Source organism: Phascolarctos cinereus, unplaced genomic scaffold (assembly GCF_003287225.1).
Source record: "Phascolarctos cinereus isolate Bilbo 61053 unplaced genomic scaffold, phaCin_HiC Scaffold_4;HRSCAF=312, whole genome shotgun sequence".
Lineage (NCBI taxonomy): Eukaryota > Metazoa > Chordata > Mammalia > Diprotodontia > Phascolarctidae > Phascolarctos > Phascolarctos cinereus.
The window spans coordinates 623050425-623073285 of record NW_027555847.1 but is presented as its reverse complement, the minus strand read 5'-3'; the positions used below and the strand labels follow the sequence as shown (position 1 = coordinate 623073285).

Sequence of the window (22861 nt, the reverse complement as noted above, 5' to 3'; positions counted from 1 at the left end):
GTATCTGGACAGGTTTATCAAAGTTTTCTGAAAATATATGAGTACATCCTCATCCCCTTGTTAGTAATGGATCCAGTAATGGATCTGGGCCTCTGGATGTTTTTAGGCTGGAGTGTACTCATCTTTGTTAATATTTAGAAAATTAATAGCCAATTATAAAAATTAATAGCCAATTGTCAAAAATTAATAACCAATTATCAATGAGGGGTAATAGCCCAGATTCCCCCCTTTTTGTTTAAAAAGAATAATTTTAATATCTTTGTTTTTAATTATATAAAATGTTTGTGATCAGAGAAATGTTATAAAAAGCATAAAAGACATAAGAATGTTTTGCTAATGCAAGCTCCTTGGGAGTATTATCTGTTTTAATTTGTTTAAGTACACTCATAACTGTGAAGGCTTGTAAAATATGATTGATCACATATTTAATTGTACCACTTGTTTGTAAAGTGGCAAAAATGAAAGAAAAAAGTATCCATTATAACATGAATATAAGAAAGCTTTTCAAAAGAAGGCATATAGGTTACATCCAATTGTCAAATATGTTTGGGAGAAAAGCCTCTTGATAGATTTGAAACAGGCTGTTAATTAAAAAATAATCATTATTCTTTATACTATGTTTCTAATACTGTAGGAGTTTATTTATTCAAAAATAGTCACAAAATGTTTTCTTCTCTACAGTTAAGGTTGTTGTATTGGCAGAATATAGTTAATAAAAGGCTCAATAAAAGCTTAATAAAAGTTAAGTGGCAGCATTGTAGTTAAGAATCAATAATGGCATTGCTTTCAGTATATAATTGTGTATTAGTAATATATTTTAACTTTGCAGTCTCTATATTTTGAGAGACATAAACAGATTACTTGTTATCAGAAACAACATTAATAGGCTCATAATATCCTGCTATACCTGTACTTAACCCATCATGAATGTCATGGGTGCTGAAGGAATGGGGTTAAATCTAACAGTCTTTTTGAAATACCTATGAATAATTAATAAAAAAAGGTTAATATCTTAAGAAATAGTAAGTAATTACCAATATCAATACAACCAGAAAAAATAGTAATAGCAATTTGCCAGTCCTCTAAAGAGGAAACAAGAGTACCTATTTGTCTTTTATTATAAGGTTGATTAATAACAGAAAGTAAATTTCCTGTAAGTTAAAAATTGTAGGGGACACTGGAGTACTAAGAATAGCACCTGGTACCTCTTCATTTAAAAAAATATGGGTGAGTTGAGCTTCAGGAATTTTTCTGTTTGACTAAATAAAGCTCCTTTTTTGCCTCAGGAGTTAATGTCCTAGGGGAATTTTGATTAGGATCTTCTCTAAATGTAAAAAAGAGATTGCACAAATGTTCTGTAGTAATTTGGAGTGGTGCTCGGAGCCAATTAATATCTCCTAAAAGTTTTTGAAAATCATTAAGTGCTTTTAAAGAATTAAAGCATAAGTGTACCTTTTGTGGCTTTACTGTTGTTTTGGTGACAATATGACCTAGGTAGGAGAATGAAGATTTTTCTTAAACTTTTTCTTGGGCTATAATAAGCCCATATTCTTGTAAAGCTAATTGAGGCTGAGGAAATAAATGTGTGAGTTTTCAGTGGAACAGCTACAAAGTATGTCACTATATAGTGTATTATTTTTGCATTGAGAAATTTTTTCCTAATTGGTTGTATAGCTTTATTAACAAAATTTTGACACATTGTAGGGCTGTTTTTCATGCCTTGAGGAAGGACTTTCTATTGAAACCTGGTTGCAGGGTGTTCTGCATTAACACTGGGTATTGTAAAAGCAAAGCAACATTTGTCAGCTTCTTGGAGTGGAATAGTAAAAAAAGCAATCTTTTAAATCAATAACTATCAAAGGCTAGGAAACAGAATTCATAATGGGTGAAGGGAGACTTCATTAATAGCTCAGAGGTCATGAAGCATCCTCTATTTGCTGACTTCATTTTAATAACAAAAACAGGTGAATTCCAAGGATTTGTAAAGAATTCTATATGTCCTTTTAAAAGTCTTGTTCAACTAATTGTTTTACTGTAAAAAGCTTCCTTTTTGTCAAAAGCCACTGTTTCACCCAAACAATAACAGCTCCCCTTAGATGTAAAATATCTGCCCCCACAAATTAAAGGGAATTAATTGAGTTTCAGCTATTATTCTACTTAGTAAATTCATCTTAAAATAATTGATTAGTGGTGATCTACTAGGCAGGCTAAAGCTAATTAATATCTTTAAGAGTTTTTAAAGAATCTTGCCTATTTTGTAATATTTTGGGGGTCTAATTGTAGACTGTGAAACAATATGTCCAAAGTAAGCAAAGGGTGATTTCTTTTGTGCCTTATCAGGAGTAATTATAAATCTTTGAGACTGAAGAGCTTGTTAAAGCTCACACATTAATAAGGAAAGTTCACTAAGTTTATCATCCATATAATAAATTATTTTTGTCTGGGAATTTTCTGCCAACAGTTTAATAGTGTTATGAACAAAATTTTTGCACATGGTAGAAAACATTCCTTTAATAGGAAAACTTCAAATACTAATTTAATAGAGATGACTATACCCAAATTAAAACTCAAAACAAAATTAGTTATAGTCCTAAAAGTCTTTTACCTTAAGCAGCAAGTTTCACTAATCTTGGCTTAAAGCCAGATACAGTTAATTTTACTCCCATGGAGTTGTAATAAGTAACAAAGATTTACCATGAGTCACATACATAATAGATTTCACTTAACATCTTTCTTTCTCAAATTTAAACTTGTTCTGGTAAAAAGCCAATTATTAGGAATCATTTCATATAGTTGCAGCTTCTCAGCAAGCTAAATTAATTGTTTAGGAACTGCATAATCCTAACAAGTTCTCTCTCTCTCTCTCTCTCTCTCTCTCTCTCTTTTCAGGGCAGATGACCTTGCCCACAACAGATAGTTTCCAGGAGCGCTGGTAAATTTACAAAGTAGAGAGAATTGCCTTGTGCCCCTCCTTTTCACTCATAAGTAATTAAAAATTCTAGGTTAACATTAAAACAGTAACTTCAAATAACTTAATTAACAATCTGGTAATTTTCATAAGTGATAGTCAAATTGTTTTAACTATAAGCTGTTCTTTGATTACAGGTAAAGATGGAAATACCTGATTTTCTAATTGACAGTTATAAAACATTATGAGACAAAATTAACTGGACTTGATAAAATAATTTAGCTGGTTTTTACACAGCTTTCCCACTATCTTGCAGTCTTTAATTCACATTTTAATAACATCTAAATTATTAAAAATTGTTTGACATAACACAAAACAATACAAAAGTTTACCAATTTGTAATGATACTAGATTTTTAAAATTTGAAACAAGCATATTACTAATTTGAATGAGCTAAATTATGTTTTGGTTGTGTTCCAAATACATAAAAACCTTTGCTTTATGAACTGAGGGGCTGTACCCTCCTTTTCAGTATTCTTCTGTCTCTCACACCCCAACTTGGCCAGGGTTGGAATGCGAGAGAAAGGAAGAGAATATTTTTCAACATAATCTTTCAATCTTACACCCAAAGCTTTGGCCAGGGCTTTAGAATGCAAAAAAGAAAGAGAATTTCTTCCTAATAACTCTTCAAAAGTTTTCAAATCATTTGTTCTCAAATCCTCCATTCATGCTATTAATGCAGACAGATTATGCTATTCTTTCTACCTCCTACTTCTCTCATTATTGCATGCTTAAACTTTCTTGTCTTTTATCAATCATATAATGTAAATAATAAAATATTTTTTCTCTCCATCTCACCCCATCCACCCGCTCCCGGGAGGCAGCTGGTAGTAGGGAGGGGGAAGGGGAGAAAGCTAGCTAGCTGCAAAAGGTTTCACATTACACACACACACACACAGACACTCACATAGAACAGATAACATAATGACAGGGAGACTAGTCAGAAATCCCCTCTACAAATCAGACAACTCCTTTGGAGAATGAGCTTTCTCCAGTTCTGTTGTTTAAGGAAACAGAATACACCTTTTACCTCATCCTCTTCTGCATCTCATCAAATAGTCTATTCCTCTCTTCTTCTTCCTCTGTTTCTGCCCCCGCACTTACACTGGGCACTTTTATTGCTAATGGCACATTCTCTGGAGGAGTGAGACATATTTTTAGCATGTCCCAAAATTCCTGTAGCTGACTATTTGTAATAAATAAACCCCTTTCTGTCACTATTTCCTTGAAAAGTTTTAGATAGCATTCTTTGTCTATGATTCCGCTTTGTGTTTGACCCATACTTTTGATCCCAGGCACACCTCCCAAAACCAAAAGTAAGTGCATGTGGCCTTTCCAAAGCAACACTATTTTTTAAGCTCAAGCCCCTTTTCCTTTCTATTCTTATGCTCTATTACCGAGCCTTTTTCTAGACTTTTTTCTAATCATTTTTTTTGTAATTTATAATCTCCCACGTAAGCCTGGCGATTTTTTCTCCCCCTCTTAGTCCTAATATTTCTAAGGGGAAACCTGTAATGACCCTTGTTCCTTTTACCTTAGTACCGCGGCGTCCAGCCACTTAAGGACCTTGTTTCCTGGCATAGTGACCAGCAAGGGTTTCTTTTTCTTCTGGAGCTTTTCAAAGGAACCGCTCTCCCTCTGACTTTTTGTCACTGTTCAACGCGCCAAAATGTTGCCCACAACCAGATTGTACACCAAATGGAGAGGTGTGAAATAAACTTGAGACATGGGACAGGCGGAGCAGCAGAACTGACTCAGCTTATTCATCTGAGGGTACAGGATATATAGAGAAAATCTAGCCTAACTTCAAAGAGTCCTCCCCATGAGATACTCCCCAAAACATCTGCTGAGGATGTGACAACATACATTTCCTCATTATCAGGGTTCCTAGATTGGGTTGTATTTTCCAAGGTTTTCCCAGACGCCTTGGCACCACCTGCATAGAGGAGTGAATGTGTAAATCTAAAGTTCAAAGAGTGAGAAGGAATGTCTCAGGAGCCTCCTAACAGGGAGAGATTGGAGAGCTGTGCCTCTTAATCATTGAGCCCTTTTGGGTAAAAGCCTGGGCAGAGGTCAAACTCTGCCTTGGATCTTAAACCCTTATCAGACTCTTAAGTTCGGCCCTCAACACTGCACCATCTAGCTGCCCTATAATTGCACAGGGGGTTGTTTGGGGTGTTTTGTAGGTTGTTTTGTTTTGCTACTATTCTTTCCACCTGGTTAATCATATATGCTGTTTAGCTGGTGCCACTTCACTCTGCAACAATTTATATGTCTTCCCATATTTATCTAAATTCTTCATATTCATTGTTGCACATTCATGCGCCATAATCTGTTAACCTCTGCCTGATAGATGGGCATCTATTTTGTTTCTATTTCTTTTCTTTTCTTTTTTTTTAAACCAATCTCAGACACTTAACTAGCTGTATCATATTGGGCAAGTCACTTAACCTCTGTCTGCCTCAGTTTCCTCATCTGTAAAATGGGGATAATAATAGCTTTTACTTCCCAGGGTTGTTGTGAGGATCAAATGAAATAATCATTGTAAAGAATTTATAGGTGTGGGGAACCTGCCACCTCAAGGTCACATGTGGACCTCTAAGTCCTCAAGTGTGGCTCTTTGGCTGATCTAAACCCTGTGGCCTCGAAGCCACAGGTTCCCTACCCCTGGTTTTAGCCCACAGTAGGTACTATAGAAATGTTAGCTATTATTAAACCAGATCCATGATTTTCTCTATGTAGGGAGCTCTGGGTGAGGAACTTCCTCTAACAATGCAAAGCAGCACCTTCTCAGCAACTCAAGTCTGACAGAAGTTGCCTGAGGCACTGAGAGGTTGTGACTTGTCCAGGATGTTTCGGAAGCAGAACTTGAACCCAGGTCTTCCTGACTCCAAGGCCAGCTCTCTATCCACTGTGCCATGACACTTCTTTACTATCACAAAAAGTTCTACTATGACTATTTTTGGTGTAGATGGGACCTTTCTATCTTTGACTTCCTCTGGAGATTATTTCAGCTCTGATACTTACTATTAATATTTATGTGATCTTGGGGAAGACATTTTGCTGCTGAATCTCCTTCTCTAGTAGCACCTTTAACACGTAGTCACAAGCATCCAAAATAACTGTCAGAACAGTTTAATTTGCATGTTAGATTTTCTGGTTTTATTTGCTCAGAAACTATTCTGAATTAGCATTGTCTTACTGTCCAGCACTGCTACATCTTTCATCCCACTTCCATGCAAACCCCAGACAACTCTATAAAAACTGCATCTCCAGGATTAGATGGTGCACCAGAGAGGATCTTCCTGTAAGCCTCTGCTACTATCCGTCCAGTGGAGATTTCCCAGAAACTTGCTGGCATTGATTGATTTGGCTGGGACTTCTGCTACACATAATGAATCAACCATTGGAAATAGGACGTGGGTGTTCATCACATTAATGCTGAGTTTCCCCTCTACTGCTGACGTAGTAGATTACATGACACTTTCACAGCAAGCAGTCTTTTCAATTTGGATGATACCTTCACTGCTTCATAGAAACCCACGGCAATCTCATTCTCTTCCAATCCACAAACTCAATTCAACAAATATTCATAAAGTTCTTGCTATGGGCTAGGTGCTGTTTTAAGTACAAAGAATACAAAAACCAAGAATTCTACTGGGGAAGATTCAGCATGTATACCAATAAGTAGTACAGAGAATGTCCAAAGTAAATCAAAGTAACTTTCAGAAGGAGAAAGCAGTGATGAAGTGAAGGTTATCAGGAAGGGCTTGTGGAGAAGGTGGCATGCAAGCTGTGTTCGGAAGAAAGCTAGAAATTCTATGGAGCAGAGGGGCAAGTACATTCCAGACATGGGGGACCATATGTGCAAAGACATTGAGGCAAGAGGTAGAACATCATATATAGGGAACAGCTAACAAACTGATTTGACTGGAATAGAGGGTAGGTAAAGGAGATTGCTATGGGAAAAAAAACTAGAAAGGTAAATCAGAACCCTACCTCTGGAGTTCATTAAGTGGCACAGTGGATGGAGCATTAGACCTAGAGTAAGGAAGACCTGAATTCAAATCCAGCATCAGACACTTACAATCTATATCAATGGGCAAGTCACCTAGCCTTTGTCTCCTCAGTTTTCCCATCTGTAAAATGAGGGTAATAATAGCATCTATCTCCTAGGGTTGCTGTGACAATCAAATGAGCTAAAATTTGTAAAGTGCTTTGTAAACCTTGAAGTTAAATGCTAGCTCTTATTATTAGCTATTATTCATTATTAACTAATTATTGTTGCTAATAAAATGCCAATAAAATTTCTAATAGAATTATTACTAATAAAATTAAGTGGCAGGCAAATTATTTTATTTTTTATTCTAGTAGAAATTGGAAACCACTGACAATTTCTGAGTGAAATAACATGGTCAAATTCATATTTTAGACATATAAATTTGGCAACAAAGTTAGAAACAACAACTTTATTATTCCTAAGATGAGAGAAATAATGGAAGTCTAGATAAGTGACCTGTTAAGAGAAATGGACATCAGGATTTGAAATTGTCCATAATGATTCCATCCAGAATGCACTTAAAAAAGGCATAGATTGGCAGAGCATGGCATAGTGAAGCGAGAGCTGACCTTGGAATCAGGAAGACTCTAGTTTGAGATCTGCCTCTGACACATATTGATGGTGTCACTCTGAACGAGTTATAGGGTTGCAGATTATAGATTTAGAGCTGGGAGGAACATTAGAGGTCATCAAATCCAATTCCCCCTCATTTTATAGATGAGGAAACTGAGGCCAGAAGGGTTTAGTGACTTTCCCAGGGTCCCATAACTAATAAGCATCTGAAGCAGAATTTAAACCCAAGTATTCCTGATTCCAAGTCTACCTCTATCCACTACTCTTCATAGGTGCCTCAGTACCCCCCTAAGGCAAATTTCTAAGCTAGTGGTTTCCTTATAGTCATGAAACCACGGGTATGGAGCCCCCTCCCCCCCAGAAATAACAGAACATATTGTCTATTTTAATTCACACCTCATAAAATGTTACTTACAATAAAATTTTGCTTGCCTCCTGAGAGCAATTGCAAGAAATTTTACTGTCAGTATACCCATAGATATCTACAAGTGCCTCATAGATATCTACCAGCAGGATAAGCTAGATGTGCAAATATGTATATAATATATATACATATATATGTATATATACACACATATATATGTATATGTAAATATATATGCACATATGTGCTTATATTACATTTATTTCAGTGTATATTTACATATACAGATAAATGCAAAAGTGAATTTGTATATACATACTTCTCTGTTGCTGTAGTTACATACTAGATGCTTGCCCACATTGTACCTGTCTCTACAAACCCATATTGTTTGACATTTCAGCCTAGAGTCTTCATGGAAAGAAAGAAAGAGAGAGAGAGAGAGAGAGAGAGAGAGAGAGAGAGAGAGAGAGAGAGAGAGAGAGACGGAGGGAGGGAGGAAGGAAGGAAGGAAGGAAGGAAGGAAGGAAGGAAGGAAGGAAGGAAGGAAGGAAGGAAGAAAAGAAAGAAAGAAAAAGAAAGAAAAAGAAAGAAAAGAAAGAAAGGAAAGAAAGAAAGAAGGAAAGAAAGAAAGAAAGAAAGAAAGAAAGAAAGAAAGAAAGAAAGAAAGAAAGAAAGAAAGAAAGAAAGAAAGAAAGAAAGAAAGAAAGGAAGGAAGGAGGGGGTATTGATTGGCAAACAGAAGGGCTGAAGTCCCAAAGTCAGCTGCCTATCCTTTCTACACAATGAACAATGGGTATGGAATGTTGATTCTGCATAAATTACAGAGAAGTTTGTTACAAAGCTCATCGGAACAAGCTATTTGACACTCCTTGAACAAACACTATGTATTATTAGTGAATACATCCATTGTGAATGCCATGCTAGTCACACAAAGAGGAAAATTCCAAATGGATTTCTTCTCTTCTTTTTCCACCCCTTTGGTTAAATCATATAGTTTCATTATCCTGAAAGCCAACATGTTGCTGTTGTAAGGAACAAGAATGAATTATGTTCTCAAAAGTATCATTCCTTCACAAGGGAAAGAAAATCAAGATGGCTTATACTAGTTCTTGTAAAAAGGGGGAATGTGATTCCAAACTTCCCTGATGATTTATGGTAAAGCTTCTGATGCATACCTCTAACAAGTATTCTAACTAAGGAAGGGAAAAGAAATGAGGACTGTCAGTTTTCATACCTAAGAAAATAATATCTTTTAAGATCTCTAATCTAATTCAAGACTTCTTAACCTAGGGTTTGTGGACTTTTTTTGTATTTTAAAAAATATTTTGATAATTGTATTTCAATATAATTGATTTCCTTTGTAATCTGATATATTTTGTTTTATATATTTAAAAATATTATTCTGAGAAAGCATCCATAGGCTTCACCAGACTGCCAAAAGGGTCTGGGACACACACACACACACACACACACACACACACACACACACAAAGGCTAAGAACATCTGAACTGGATGTTCAGTAAACTGTTGATAAATTGATCACTTGAGAGACAGGGCAGTTTAGAGGAAAGAGTACTAGGCTTAAAACCCAAAGACTTGGGTTTGAATCCTGAATTTTCTACTTTGGCCATGTCACAAAAACTCTAACCTCAGTTTCCTCATTTGCAAAATGAGGATAAGAATATTTGCTCTACCTACTTCACAGGGATGTTTTGAGGAAAGTGTATTGTATACAACGATCCAAGACAATCCCAAAAGACTCATAATGAGAAATGCTATTCACCTCCAGAGAAAGAACTGGAGTCTGAATGCAAATTGAAGCATTTTTTAAACTTTTCTTTATTTTTCTTGGGTTTTTTTTGGTCTGTGTTTTCTTTTGCAGCATGGCTAATATGGAAATATATTTTGTATGACTTCACACGCATAATCTCAAATGCATAATATCAAATTGCTTGCCTTCCCAAGAGGGGAAAGGGATGGATGGAGGGGAAAGAATTTGGAACTCAAAATTTTAAAACAGCATTAAAAAAGTTTAAAAGATAAAGTAAATGCTTATGAACGGATTTTTTTGTAAAGAATGTCTATTGTAAACAGGAGAGTGTTACATAAACATGAGCTAATTGAGATAGAAATACCAATGAAAACTGAGGCCTTAGGAAAATAAACTGGATATATTCAGTGGGTTTATCTCAAAGATACTTAGACGAAATAAGATAACTGTTTCAGATATTTGAAAGGCTATCATGTGGAAGAAAGATTAAACTTACTGTGTGTTGTCCCAGAGCAGAGAACAGGGACCAATGGGTGAAAGTCACAGTGGGACAGATTAGGGATCAATATAAGGAAGAACTTCATAATGATTAATTGTTCAAAAGTGAAAGTAGCTATTTTAGGAAATACTGAGTTCCTCATTTAATATTTTTTTAGTTGCCTGGCTATTCTGTCTGCCCTCTCCTGTATGCACCCTAATTTATCAGTGTCCCTCTTAAAATGTAGTGCCTTGAACTGTACACAATACAGAGGTGGTATGACCAAAGCAGAAAAGAGTGAAAGAATCACCTCCCTTGTTCTGGAAATTATATTAATGCAGCCTAAGATCCCATGAACTTTTTTTGATGACTGCTACATCACCACTAAAATGCCACGTCTCACACAGTCTTCTAGGATTCTAGCTTCTATCCCCCTCCCTATCAATAACAATCTGCCGCCTTGAAGCTAACCTAGAACTTTTATTTGCTCACTACAATATGTGTCTGACCTCTAGATGGAGCTTGTGAACAAGGCCAGGGCCTTCTAGCCTCAAGTGCTGACTGTTCCAAGCACTGCCTTTCTAAAGCTGGCACCGATTGATTAGAAGCTCAGCTGGAACTAATTACCCCAAGCCTCTCAAGCTAAAATAGCAGCTTTATCCCCTCTATTCAGAGTTTAGGGATACACACACACACACACACACACACACACACACACACATATTAGTCTTAGGTACCTCTGAATTCATATGTACCTCACAAGGCTTATGGGAAAAAAAACACAATCTCTCTCCCTCTCCCTGCCCCCCCCCACTCCCTTCATCTCTGTGTTTCTATCACTGTCTCCCTCCATCTTTGTGTGTGTGTGTGTGTGTGTGTGTGTCTGTCTGTCTGTCTACTCCAAGGTAGTCTCTAGTTTGCATTGAGAGGGAAATGATTTCTCACCTCTTTAAGGAAAGATTCCCCTTCTTCCTCTCTCAAACTGGATATACGATATCCAAGCTGGGTAAGAGTTAATGACCATAAATATTAAGATTTATATAAACATTTTAGATGACATAGACATGAAAGTGAAACATTTAGAGAAATCAAACTCTTCCTCCATCCCAACCCTCATCCCAAATTGGCTGGACACTATGTAGCCACCAAAGAGGATAAGGGGCAGAAAGTTAAGGGTGTTGAGTGACCACAGGCAAAACTACCTTTCCCTGGGTGGACAAAGAAGGGGCAGAAGGGAGTTTGCTAGCCAGACTTAGGTCACTTACCACTCCAAGGGCCACAGGTCACCATCTCCACTCCTCTCAAACTGAATTGAGTCAGCAATAAATGTCTATCCCCATCCTGAGCTTATGATCTGAACATTTCCACAATCTCCTATTCCTAGTCATCATCCCTCCCACATCAGATATGGCCCTCTGTCAGCACTATGGTGAGTTCCCTGAATCTGTCCAACATGGCCTCTTCCTCCTCTCCAGGAGACCATCTTAGGTCTGGTGCAAAACTACAAAAACCTAAAGTATTCTAGGTGGTCTACCTAACTATGAAAGCTCACTTCCCACATCCAAAGTTTTTGTAGAAATTCTAGGAGGCATGACAAAGGCAGATTACATGTGCTTTATAATTATCTGTGTTTATATCTGATCCCTATAAGTACTATGAGGGCAGAGACAAAGTCAGGCCTAAAAGATAAGTAGGATGTCATGTGATGGAGAGAAAGAGTGAAGTCATTTCATGAACAGAAAGTGGCATGTGCTAAAATATGGGTGAGGTTACACATAGGATGTGTTCAAGAATATACTTGTCTTTTTAACTCTGAAGTTAACAAGCATCAAATAAATAAGCCTTTCCATATACCAAGTAGAGAAGAAAAAAAGGATTGTGCATGAAACTGTAAATCTCTATTATATACAGATTTCTTTTCAAGTAAATGATAAATGTGCTATATAACTTTCAAAATTGCCGTGCTTATCTGTATTTCTTCCTGTCCTTCCTTGTGTTCTCTTTTATGCATATTTTAATGCATCACTGACTTTCTTTTATTTTTTTCCTATCAACCCTATCATGAGCTCCCTTCTCTCTCTCCTAACTCCCCATTCCAAATTGATAAAATAGAAAAACAAAACCCTTGTAACAAATATGCATAGTCCTGTGGCTATCATGATGGATTTGTCCCTTTTGAGAGAAATTTAAATTTTTTGATAAATTTAAATTTGATAATAAAAAAAACTTCCTAACAATTAAAACCACAACTGGGTGGAATGGGCTTCCTGAAGAGGTCTTCTCCATCACAGGAGAAACAAAGCTTGCATAATCATTATTTAGATATGTTGGAGAGAAGATTCTTTGGGGGGTATGTAGTCCCCTTCAAGTCTGACATTCTGTGGTTCTAAGTGCTCAGATTAAAGAACTCAGAGACATGGCTTCAAGTCTGGGCTCTGACACTTAACTTGCTTTGTAACCCTGGGCAACTCACCTAAACTTTCCAAAGTAAAACAAATCCCCACACTGGTTGTGTTCAAAAACATATGCCTCATTTTACACCCTGAATCCATCGCTGTCAAGGGTGAGTGGCATACTTTATCATCAGCCCTTTGGAATCACAGCTGTTGATTAATACATATGCTCTTTATATCACAGCTGAGTGGATGTAGTATAGGCAGGATGTTCAAGTCTAAAGGGACTCATCTGAGCAGAGGGTGAGGAAACTTCTGAGGAAATATTGTAGGGTGGTGTGAGCTGCCAAGAATGTTACTTGAATTCCCCTGGGTTTGTCTAAATGTGGCTCTTAGGAGGCTTTGATAGATATCTTGAGAATCTCAAGCTCCTTCCAATGGAGACTTAGAGATTAGAATTATTTCTATCTGCCCCCTCCATTAAATATTGCTAGTAGAGAGAAATTTTTTTCTTAGATTTAAGATTTCTTGGTTACTGTCTCTTAAAATGGAAGAGATGCCTTCCACTTATATCCTAAAGCTTGATCTTTCCCCACCAAATGCTAGTTACACAAAAAACAATAGCAAACATTCAAGCAGGTAGCAAATAGAAATCAGAGAAGTTATAAAGATTAAAATATACTAGATAATATGCAAAATGAATGAGTTCTCCCACTGGAAGTGAAATATCTCAGTGCAACAGAGAGAGAGAGAGAGAGAGAGAGAGAGAGAGAGAGAGAGAGAGAGAGAGAGAGAGAGAGAGCTCAATCTCACCTAAGAGGAAATTCACCAAAATCTCTAGAGGCAAGCTGCAAATTAGGAACGTATTGAAGAACCAGTTTTCTCCTACAAGTCTGTTCTCTTTTCCTCTAGCTTTCTCTCCAAAGAGTGTCTCAACCATATGTCTTATTTTGAAGCAGGTAGAAAGAAATTCTCTCTTCCCTCAAGCAGGTACATAGTGTTGAGTCCTCATTCTCTTGATGAGTGAGGAGAGCTTTATGAGAAGATTTCAGGTTTGAAGCCAGGGTTACAGAAATATGGCACAGTGGAAAGAACGTTAGTCTAGAATTCATACGCATACACAGCACATTTCATGAAAGAGTGCACTAAGGGACTTCTGTTTTTTAAAAGGAAATATTTATTGAACATTCAATCATAAAGAACACTATTTTATTCGTAAAACAAACTAAAGAGACTAAAATTTAACTAAAGTCTTTAAAATTAGTCATTAGGGTATGCCTGGGGATACTAGGCATACTCTGTACTAGAATAATAGATTTAAAACTGAAGGGGACCTTAAAAATAATCTGATCCAACCTCTGCATTTTACAGGTAAGGAAACTGAGGTTAAGAAAGGGAAAATAACTCTCTAAAGGTTGCACAAAAGAGCCAAATTCTTAACCCAGGATTTCTGACTCTAAATATAGTGCTCTTTCTACTATGCCAGGCTGCTAGTCCCAGATGAACTACTAACTACCTATGTCAACTCCTTCAAGAGTCTTCCCTTCTCTGAGTCTCATTTTCTTCGTCTGTAAAATGAAGAAGTTGAACCAGATGATCTCTGGGGTCACCTTCAGTTCTAACTACTATGTACCTCTGATCTCATGCGAGCAAGGAATGCTGAGACAACGGCCATCCTTTATCTGTCTAGACAGAAGCAAAGGACCTCTGAGCCTAAGAGTAGTAACTGCAATAAATTAAAATCCTGGTTCTCTCACTAGCTTATTGGATGACATGGGACCAGCCATCCAAACACAAAAGGTTAGGTACGTGAAGGCACTGACCACCGTGGCAATAGACAGGTTTGATTTTGAAAATTATTATTTTTAAAAAATTCTACCCTTATTTCACAGTACTCCCCTTCACTCACTCTGCATTCTGGCCGGTCTGCACCAGTAGCAATTCTCCAATCTTGACCTGCCATTCCCCATGTCTGGAATTCACTCTCTTCATCTCCACCTTTCAAAATTAGAGCTTGAATGGGTATCACCTTCTCCTTCTCTGATTTCTTCAGTTGATGACCCTACCTGGCTCATATTTATTTCCTCAGCTTTTTACCTGTTTTCTTTGTTCCCATTATACCAACTTTGTGTAATACTTAAATGTCTACATGCCCTATTGCCCCTTCTCCTTCCAGTAAAATATAATCTCCTTGAAGGCAGGTTAGGTCATTTTAAAAGTTTGCTATTCCCAGCACTTAGCCCAGTACCTTATACATAGTTAGAGTTTTGAAAGTGTTTATTGAATCAAATTAGTTGATATAAACTTGGGGAAAGAGTAGTTCTAGCTTTAAGTTGGTGCAGAACTGTTCTCCCACCATAACCAGACCTGTTTTCATGCTGGTCAGGAATTCAGGGCATAGGCATAATCATGAAATAGGTGAAATTTCACTTTAGCAGTCACACATTTCCCACACAATGGTGATGTCTCAACCCTTTTGGGTACATGGAACATCTTGCTCCCTTCTCTCCTCCTAATCAAAACTTCCTCCTTGGAAAACTTGTTTAAGAATGGAATAAGGTATGACGTCAATGACGGATTAAAATGCTAGCTTTGCCAAGACCATTTGCCTTAACAAAAACTCAAACTTTAATGTAAGTCATTCTACCAATGGATTTACAAGTATCAGAGACAGAGCAAAGCACATGGAAGTGGTATCTCTTTGTCATAATGGCTCACATCTCTATAGCCGCTTAGAGTTGATTATCTTTTTTCTTTTCAATGACAACAATCCTGGGAAGAAGAGATTAAGTAGTTTGTCCATGGTTATACATTTAACTGCAGAGGGTGCTGAGGACCACTTAACTGGTCAGATTCAACAATAAGGACCAGTCAGTGACAGTTCTACCCTCACTCCAGCATCATGAGGGCTACCCAGTGCTAGGAAGTGCTCAAAGAGACAGCCAGACTTTCTATGGTTCTCACAAAGCTGGCTCCCTCTATCACTTAACTCCTTTCTTTTTGTATGCACTACTCATTTTGTGGGTAGATGTGCTCATCTTGTTAGTCTAAGGGTATAGTTTGAATGAATTTATTCAGTTGAACTCCTCTTCCCTACCTCCTTCCCCATTGAAAATCTTCTATTCTTTCTGAATTTACACTTAGTCACTAGCATAGCTTACTGGAGTCAATAACCTAAGCCTGGCTGAGTATTTAGAGTTCTTTGCCCATACTCAGAGAAACTTATAGAATAAAATCAAATATATTAAAACAGCTATACTCCTCCAGAATGGAAATATAGTACATGAATACCACATGCACTTTGTCTTCCAAAACTAAGCAGCCCAAAATTAATCTGTAGGAACACCTTAAACCAGAGGTTGTGCTAGAACCACTCAAACTGATTCCAGAGATCTCTCTGTGAAATTTTTAATATGAGCATTTGTTGTTCAGTAGTTTCAGGCATTTTTGACCCTTTGTGACCCCATTTAGGATTTTCTTGGCAAAGGTACTGGAGTTATTCTCCAGTGGATCAAGTGTATCTATTTTGTCAGGCAATCAGAGGTTAAGTTACTTCAGGGTCACACAGTTAGCAAGTGTCTGAGGCTGGATTTGAACTCAGGTCTTCCCAACTCCAAACCCAGTGCTGTATCCTCTGAGCTATTAGCTGCCTCTGCTGTGAATATTTACATCTGAAATTGGCAAAGGTTGCAAAGCAAAGAATGATTTGTTGTATTATTGATTATCTAGACTTAAGAAAGTGATTGACAAAATGTTAATAATGCCTATTGAACTTAGAAGTCTGTCCTGTATACATTTTTTTCTCAGAGAGCTAGTTGTTAAACATTTATCAGCGCACCCCTATCCCAACTCACACTCCCCAGTTCACAGACATAGTTCAAGAGCCTAGAGTGAGGCCTTTCCCATTGATCTAATAAGCAGTCTCAATTTTTTTCCCATTCTCTTATTTTTCTAAGGGTTAATATCCAATCAGTTAGTGAACTCAGGATCCAGGATACTAGTTCTTCCTTAAGCTTCTCTCCCATCATCCCCACTGCTGGCTGTTCTACTGTTTCCGGGACCTCTCAGGTTGCTTCCTGACTCAGATGGTTCATGGGCTGAACTGTATAGAATCTGGCTCTTTGCAGCTGGAGAGACTTCATCTATGCCCACCATTCCTCCCTCTTGTCCTTGCTTTTCCTGTTTCTGGCTGGTAAGTCCACTGTCACTTCTAGGCCTTTGGGCACACTCCTATCCACCCCCACAAATATCTTCTTATATGCAGGGCTCAGATCTCAAATCTAGCCTTATACCCCCTCAGTATTAGGTGTCAGAGGAGAAAGTCACACATCACTGGTGAATGTTGGGTCATGAACTTAAATCCAAGTGTCCTGATTCTGTTTTTTTTTCCTACTAACTAAACCCTCCTATTCCCTCCTCCTGGGACCATCCAGGGAAGCTCATAAAACACAAACTATAGGTACTTGCTTCCTCTGCCTCTACATTAAAGCAAGCCCACTGTGTTTCAGAGTCCAAGTGTAATCACTAAACTTAACCTCTCTGACTCTCCGTTTTCTTGACTGTACAATGGGGATAGCACTAATAATTTCAAAGATTTCTTGGCAAACATAGCCAATAATAATAGCTGACATTTATAGAACACCTTCATTTTACCGAATAGTTTACATACCTCCTCTCCAAAGTCCTGTGGGGAGCTGGCATTATTGTCTCTATTTTACAGATGAGGAAACTGAGAGCTCAGAAAGCTTTAATACCTTGGAAAATACAAATAGTGAAAGAAAGACTTTATACAGCTTCTCCCTCCCATGGAGCACAGAATGCTCTTAATTAGCATGTGGGGAGCACTAATTATTAGTGAAGGACAATTGACACAGTCCTTATATTTTTGACGGCAAAATTCAGATTCTAGGTCACCAAATGTCTCTTATCTAATCAAAAGATCATCCCCCTCCTCATCCAGCCCCCTTGCTCCTTTCATCCCCTGAACAATATTGTTTCTTGTGGCCAAGAAGGCTAAAGCATATATTAGCCAAACAAAATGATTCAGAACTGCAGGACACTGGCCCATTGTCCCCTCTGACTGATGAAGGGAAAATGCCTGCTGGTGGTGGTAGCAATGTGACAGTCATTCACCTCTCTCCCTCTCCCCCCTGCTTCCCATTGGCCAGACAGATTGAACTAAAAGAACACCAAGTCTCCATTTTGTAGCAGTCAGCCTCACACCAACTGACCTGAAGGAGTGTGGATGAGCCTGAAGTAAAGTTTATTCACTAAGACCTCAGTGTTTCCAACATTTTACCTGAACCTTCTCTGTAATCAATTTTAGTCAGTCAGTCAATAAGAATTCGTTAAACACCTACTATGTCCCAGCATTGTCCTAAGATCTAGGGATACAAAGAAAGGCAAAAAACAGGCCCTGTCCTCAAGAAGCTTACCATCTAAAGGGGCCACAACACGCAAACAACTATGTACATGCTACCTATAAGAAGAACTAGAGATAATCACCAGAAGGAAGGCACTGGCATTGAGAGGGATCCAGAAAGCCTCCCTGTAGAAAGTGCAATTTTAGCCGGGACTTGAAAGAAGCTAGAGAGGCCAGGAGGCAGAGATGAGGAGGAAGAGCATTTCAGATATTGGGGACAGCCTTGAAAATGCCCAAAGATGGGAGCTGAACTCTCTTGTTTGAGGAGCATCAAGGAAGCCAATATCCCCAAATTACAGATGTGAAGCAACGCACCAAGGCAGAAAGCAATCTGGGGGTCTTAGTAGATTGTAACCTTAGTCAGTATAAGTTGACTTTGAGACAAAGCAGGTAAAAAGAACAAAACCAAAAATATGTCTGGGCTTGGGCTTGTTAAGAGAGGTACAACTTCCAGAAATAAGGAGGTGATGGTCCCACTACACTCTGTCCTCATCAGACCACACCTAGAGTATCATGTTCAGTTCTGGACACCACAATTTAGAAGAAGAATTTAGCAACATTGGTGAGTCGATTAGTGTCCAGGGAAGGGCAAGCAAAATAATGAAGAGTCTTGAGTTTCTGTCCTGCGAAGATGAGCTGAAGGAAGTGAAGATGTTTACCACGGAGAAGAGGAGACTGAGTGTTGCCCGCAACCAGACAGTACGTCGAACGGAAAGGCGTGAAATAAGACATGAAGTGGGACCAGGCGGAGCAGAAAACTGACTCAGTTTATTTTTCTGAGGGTACAGGGTATATAGAGAAAATCCATCCTAACTTCAAAGAGCCCTCCCCATGAGATACTCCCGAAACATCTGCTGAGGATGTGATAACATACATTTCCTCCTTATCAGAGTTCCTAGATAGAGTTGTAAATTCCAAGGCCGGTATAGAGGAGTAAATATGTAAGTCTAAGGTTCAAAGAGTGAGAAGGAATATGTCAGGAACCTCCTAACAGGGAGAGATTGGAGAGCTGTGCCTCTTAATTATTGAGCCCTTTTGGGTAAAAGCCTGGGCAACGGTCAAACTCTGTCCTGGATCTTAAACCCATATCAGACTCTTAAGATCGGCCCTCTACAACTGAGGGGAAAAGGAGGGGGCTCTCAAGTGGAAGGCTTTCATGGTAGATTTGTTCTTTGGAGTCTTGAGGGAAGTATGAGGGTGGAAAAAGCACAGAAGCAAATTTGAGCTTAATGTCAAGGAAATAAATTTTCTAATAAATAGAACTAAGTCGGTGTGGAAAAAGTTGATTTGGGAAGCTCTGGGTTCCCTGTCACTGGTGGTCTTCAAGCAAAGGTTACATAATCAATGCTTAGGTATGTTGTAGATGGGATTCTGGAGGGGGTAGGGTGTATAGTCTCCTATAACTCTGAAATTCTGTGATTCTGAGAGCTCAACTTAAAGTCAGGAGACCTGGTTTCAAGTAGGGGCTTTGCCACTTAAGCACTTTGTGTCTTTGGGCAATCTTGCCTAATCTCCTAATCTTAGTTTCCTTCCCTGTACAATAAGAATAATTGTAGTATGTCAGGACTTGAAATGCTCTATAAATAGAATCATGGATTTAGCACTAGAAGGGACCTTTGAAGTCATCCGGTCCAACCCTCCTACTTTACAGATGAAGACACTGAGATCCAGAGAGGTTAAGAGACTTACAGAGCTTATTTAGTGGGTCCCTGACTTCAAAAGCAGCTGCTCCCCAGGCTGGCTGCCTGATCACTTTTTTCAGCGGGTGCCCAGTTTCAGCAGGTCATACAAAGTTAAGAAGGACTATATTTTGTACTTACTCTTTTTCCTTATTTTTTCAGACCACTTCTTCAAGTTACCAAGGCTTTGATGCTGCTCAGGATGCCAAGAAGCTGTACAAGGCCTGCAAGGGGATGGGTATGAAAGCCACTTTATGCTTGTTCATTTCAATTTTGAAGGAATTCCCCATGTTTTAACCTCTACTGCCTCCTTAGCTCATGAAGCTAAAATTTCTCACTTGGAGGTCATTTCTTCAGAGCCAAGATTGTTGTCTTTCCTGGAGTTCACACACCAAAAACAGATCACATGTAGTCAGGGCTCCACAAATTGACAAAGCCCTTACTTCCTTGCAATGACCCTGACCTCCCAGGGAGGCAGTGCACATGTTAGCTATTAGGCTCCCTTACAGATGAGAAAACTGAGAATCAGAGAGGTTAAGGAATTCAGCCAAGCTGGCACGTCTTGGAAAGTGGTGGAGGAATTTGTCACACAGTGAAAGCTAAGCCATATATTCAATTCAATTTAACTCAATAAACATTTACTAAGTACTTACTACCAGCCGGGCATTGCGCTAAACACCGGGCATACAAAAAGAGGCAAAAGACAATCCCTGCCCTCAAGGAGCTTACAATCTAATGGGAGGGGGAGGGGAAAAGAACATGCAAGTAAATGTATAGAAAGAAGCTACATAAAGGATAAATAGGAAATAATTAACAGGGGGAAAGCACTAGAGTTAAGAGGGACTAGGGAAGGTATCCTGTAGGAGGTGGGAGTTTAGTTGGGACTTAAAGGAAGCCAGGGAGGTCAGTAGTGAAGTTGCATTTCATTTTGGGATACACTAAAGTAATGAAATCTCTCCTTGGACCAGATTTTCTTTTCTGTGTAGGCAGAGCTGTTCCTAAGAAGCTGAGAAGCCCCAGGGCCATTCCTAGAAGGATCAAGGCCTAGAACAAATCTCATTGTGTGGGTGCCCTTGAGAAGGAGGTGGGGAATAGAGCCAGTACCACATTAATGTTTATCGGAGAACTTGGACTCAGATTTCTCCTCTGATACTTGCCTCAGACAAATCTCTTCCCTTCTGTGGACCTTGGTTTCCTTCTCTGAAAATTATTATAGATATTCTCTAAGGTCCCTTCCAACTCTCAAGTTCTCTAAGGTGCTTGCTAGAGGCAGCTAGCTGGCACTAGTTAGGAAGACCTAAATTAAATTTCACCTCAAACACTTAACCGCCTGTGTGAACCTGAAAAGTTAACTGCTCTAACTGCTGCCTGCCTCAGTTTCCTCAATTATAAAATGGGCATAATAATAGCACCTACTTCCCAAAATTGTTGTGAAAAGCAAATGAGATAATATTTGTAAAGCCCTTATCACAGTGCCTAACACGTTATAGGTGTTTAATAAAGGCTTGTTTCTTTCTTTTTAAATCCTGTGATACTAAGTTAAAATGTGTGGCAAGAGAAAACTTGAAAGGGAAACAAAAACATGAAAGGGCAACATTTATGCTAATTATTTGCACATGCCCACAACCTGGTATAGTAAACTCAGTTGGGGGCTCAAAAAGTCTGGGTTCTGGCACTTACCAATTAGATCAGCCTGGGCACTTTATCATTCTGAAGCTAAATTAGGTATAACTGAATACATATAATTTAATGTATAATTATATGTAATATATGTTCTGTATAATACATTAATAGATTACATGCCCCAACATATTAACATACTATGTCACTGTCATGTAATAGACTACATATTATTGTATTACATATGTGTTATATAAGTTACATGCATGACAGCATGTATTACTCTTATATAACACATTTTATGTGAGTGATACTATATTACATGTGTGTTGCATATAATGTTATCTATAAGACTATCTGAATATGGGTATAACCATCTGAAAATGGGCATTATAATACTCAGATTACTTACCTCACTGAGTTGTTATGTAGAACTTAAGGCAGGGTTCCTTAACTCTGTTGTGTCAGGGACTCTTTTGGCAATCTGGGGACACCTATGGCTCCCTTCTCAGAATACTGTTTTTAAATGCATAAAATAAAATTCAGAGGATTACAAAGAATACCAATTATATCGAAATACAATTGTCTAAATGTTTTTTTTAAAAAAAAGGTCAATTTAAGAACCCCTGGCTTAAAGTATTGCATAAATGTGAGCTATCCATATACTGCTTATTTGTTTTTTGTTTGTTTGTTTTAGTGCAGTGAACCCTTTCTCCCTTGCTGGGATGAATTGTGTTACCTCTAACAATGGAGGATTCCTTCCTCATCCCCCAAAACCCTCGGGATTGCCCTGATATCATACAAAGGCATCTCTGAGCCTAGTGGAGTGAAATGTTCTTGACCCAATGCTGTGGCTACATCCCAAAGGAAATGCAGGAAAATGGAAAACTCAAATGTCTATGATCGTATTCCCATCAGTGCCTAGCACAAAATCCATTCATTTCAGGGCACTTAGTGAATGGAAATATATAAATATGATAGCAATTCCCAACAAATCAGGCTTTGTCATCTACCATGGCTAAAACATTCCCACGCCCACACTGACCTCTTTCACCGTTGTACCATGCAACATCCAGGAGTCTAGACATCATGTGATAGGTTTCCTCTGCAGGCACCCTAGGGGTAGCTATGACCAGCCTGCCAGGGCTGATGGGAGGGACCACCTGTTTAATTAGGCTTCCTTCTAAGTGAAATCTCAGAGCCACAAACATCCTGTCCCTTGGAGACCTAGGCTTCCAGATAAACCACTTCTTTCTTTGGGCTGTTCGCTTTGGTCAAGCCCAGGATGTGAAATTCAACTTCTAACAGCTGTGGTGGCTTGTAGGTACACTCAGCCCACTTCCGCCTCATTCAGGCCACTGTCAGCTGTCTGTAGGATCCTCCTTCCCTGCGTTGTTTCACTTTTAAGTAGAGGTAAAAACCAGCCTGTGAGCCAGAGTCCCCTCCAGGCTGCTGAGAATGATTAGATCTGCCCTAGCATACAGCTATTAGAGCTGTAGACCCCCTGTGTTCAGGCTTTATCTAGAGGACAA

The 22861-nt window shown here is 38.5% G+C and overlaps 1 protein-coding gene across 1 annotated transcript in view; it reads left to right on the top strand.

Annotated features, from left to right (window-relative positions):
* ANXA13 (annexin A13) overlaps nucleotides 1-22861 on the top strand; it is an 88263-nt gene that overhangs the window by 28309 nt on the left and 37093 nt on the right. Inside the window, exon 3 of the mRNA XM_020965006.2 lies at nucleotides 19872-19947. Coding sequence (XP_020820665.1) covers nucleotides 19872-19947 — 76 coding nt within the window. The remainder of the gene's footprint in view (nucleotides 1-19871; nucleotides 19948-22861) is intronic.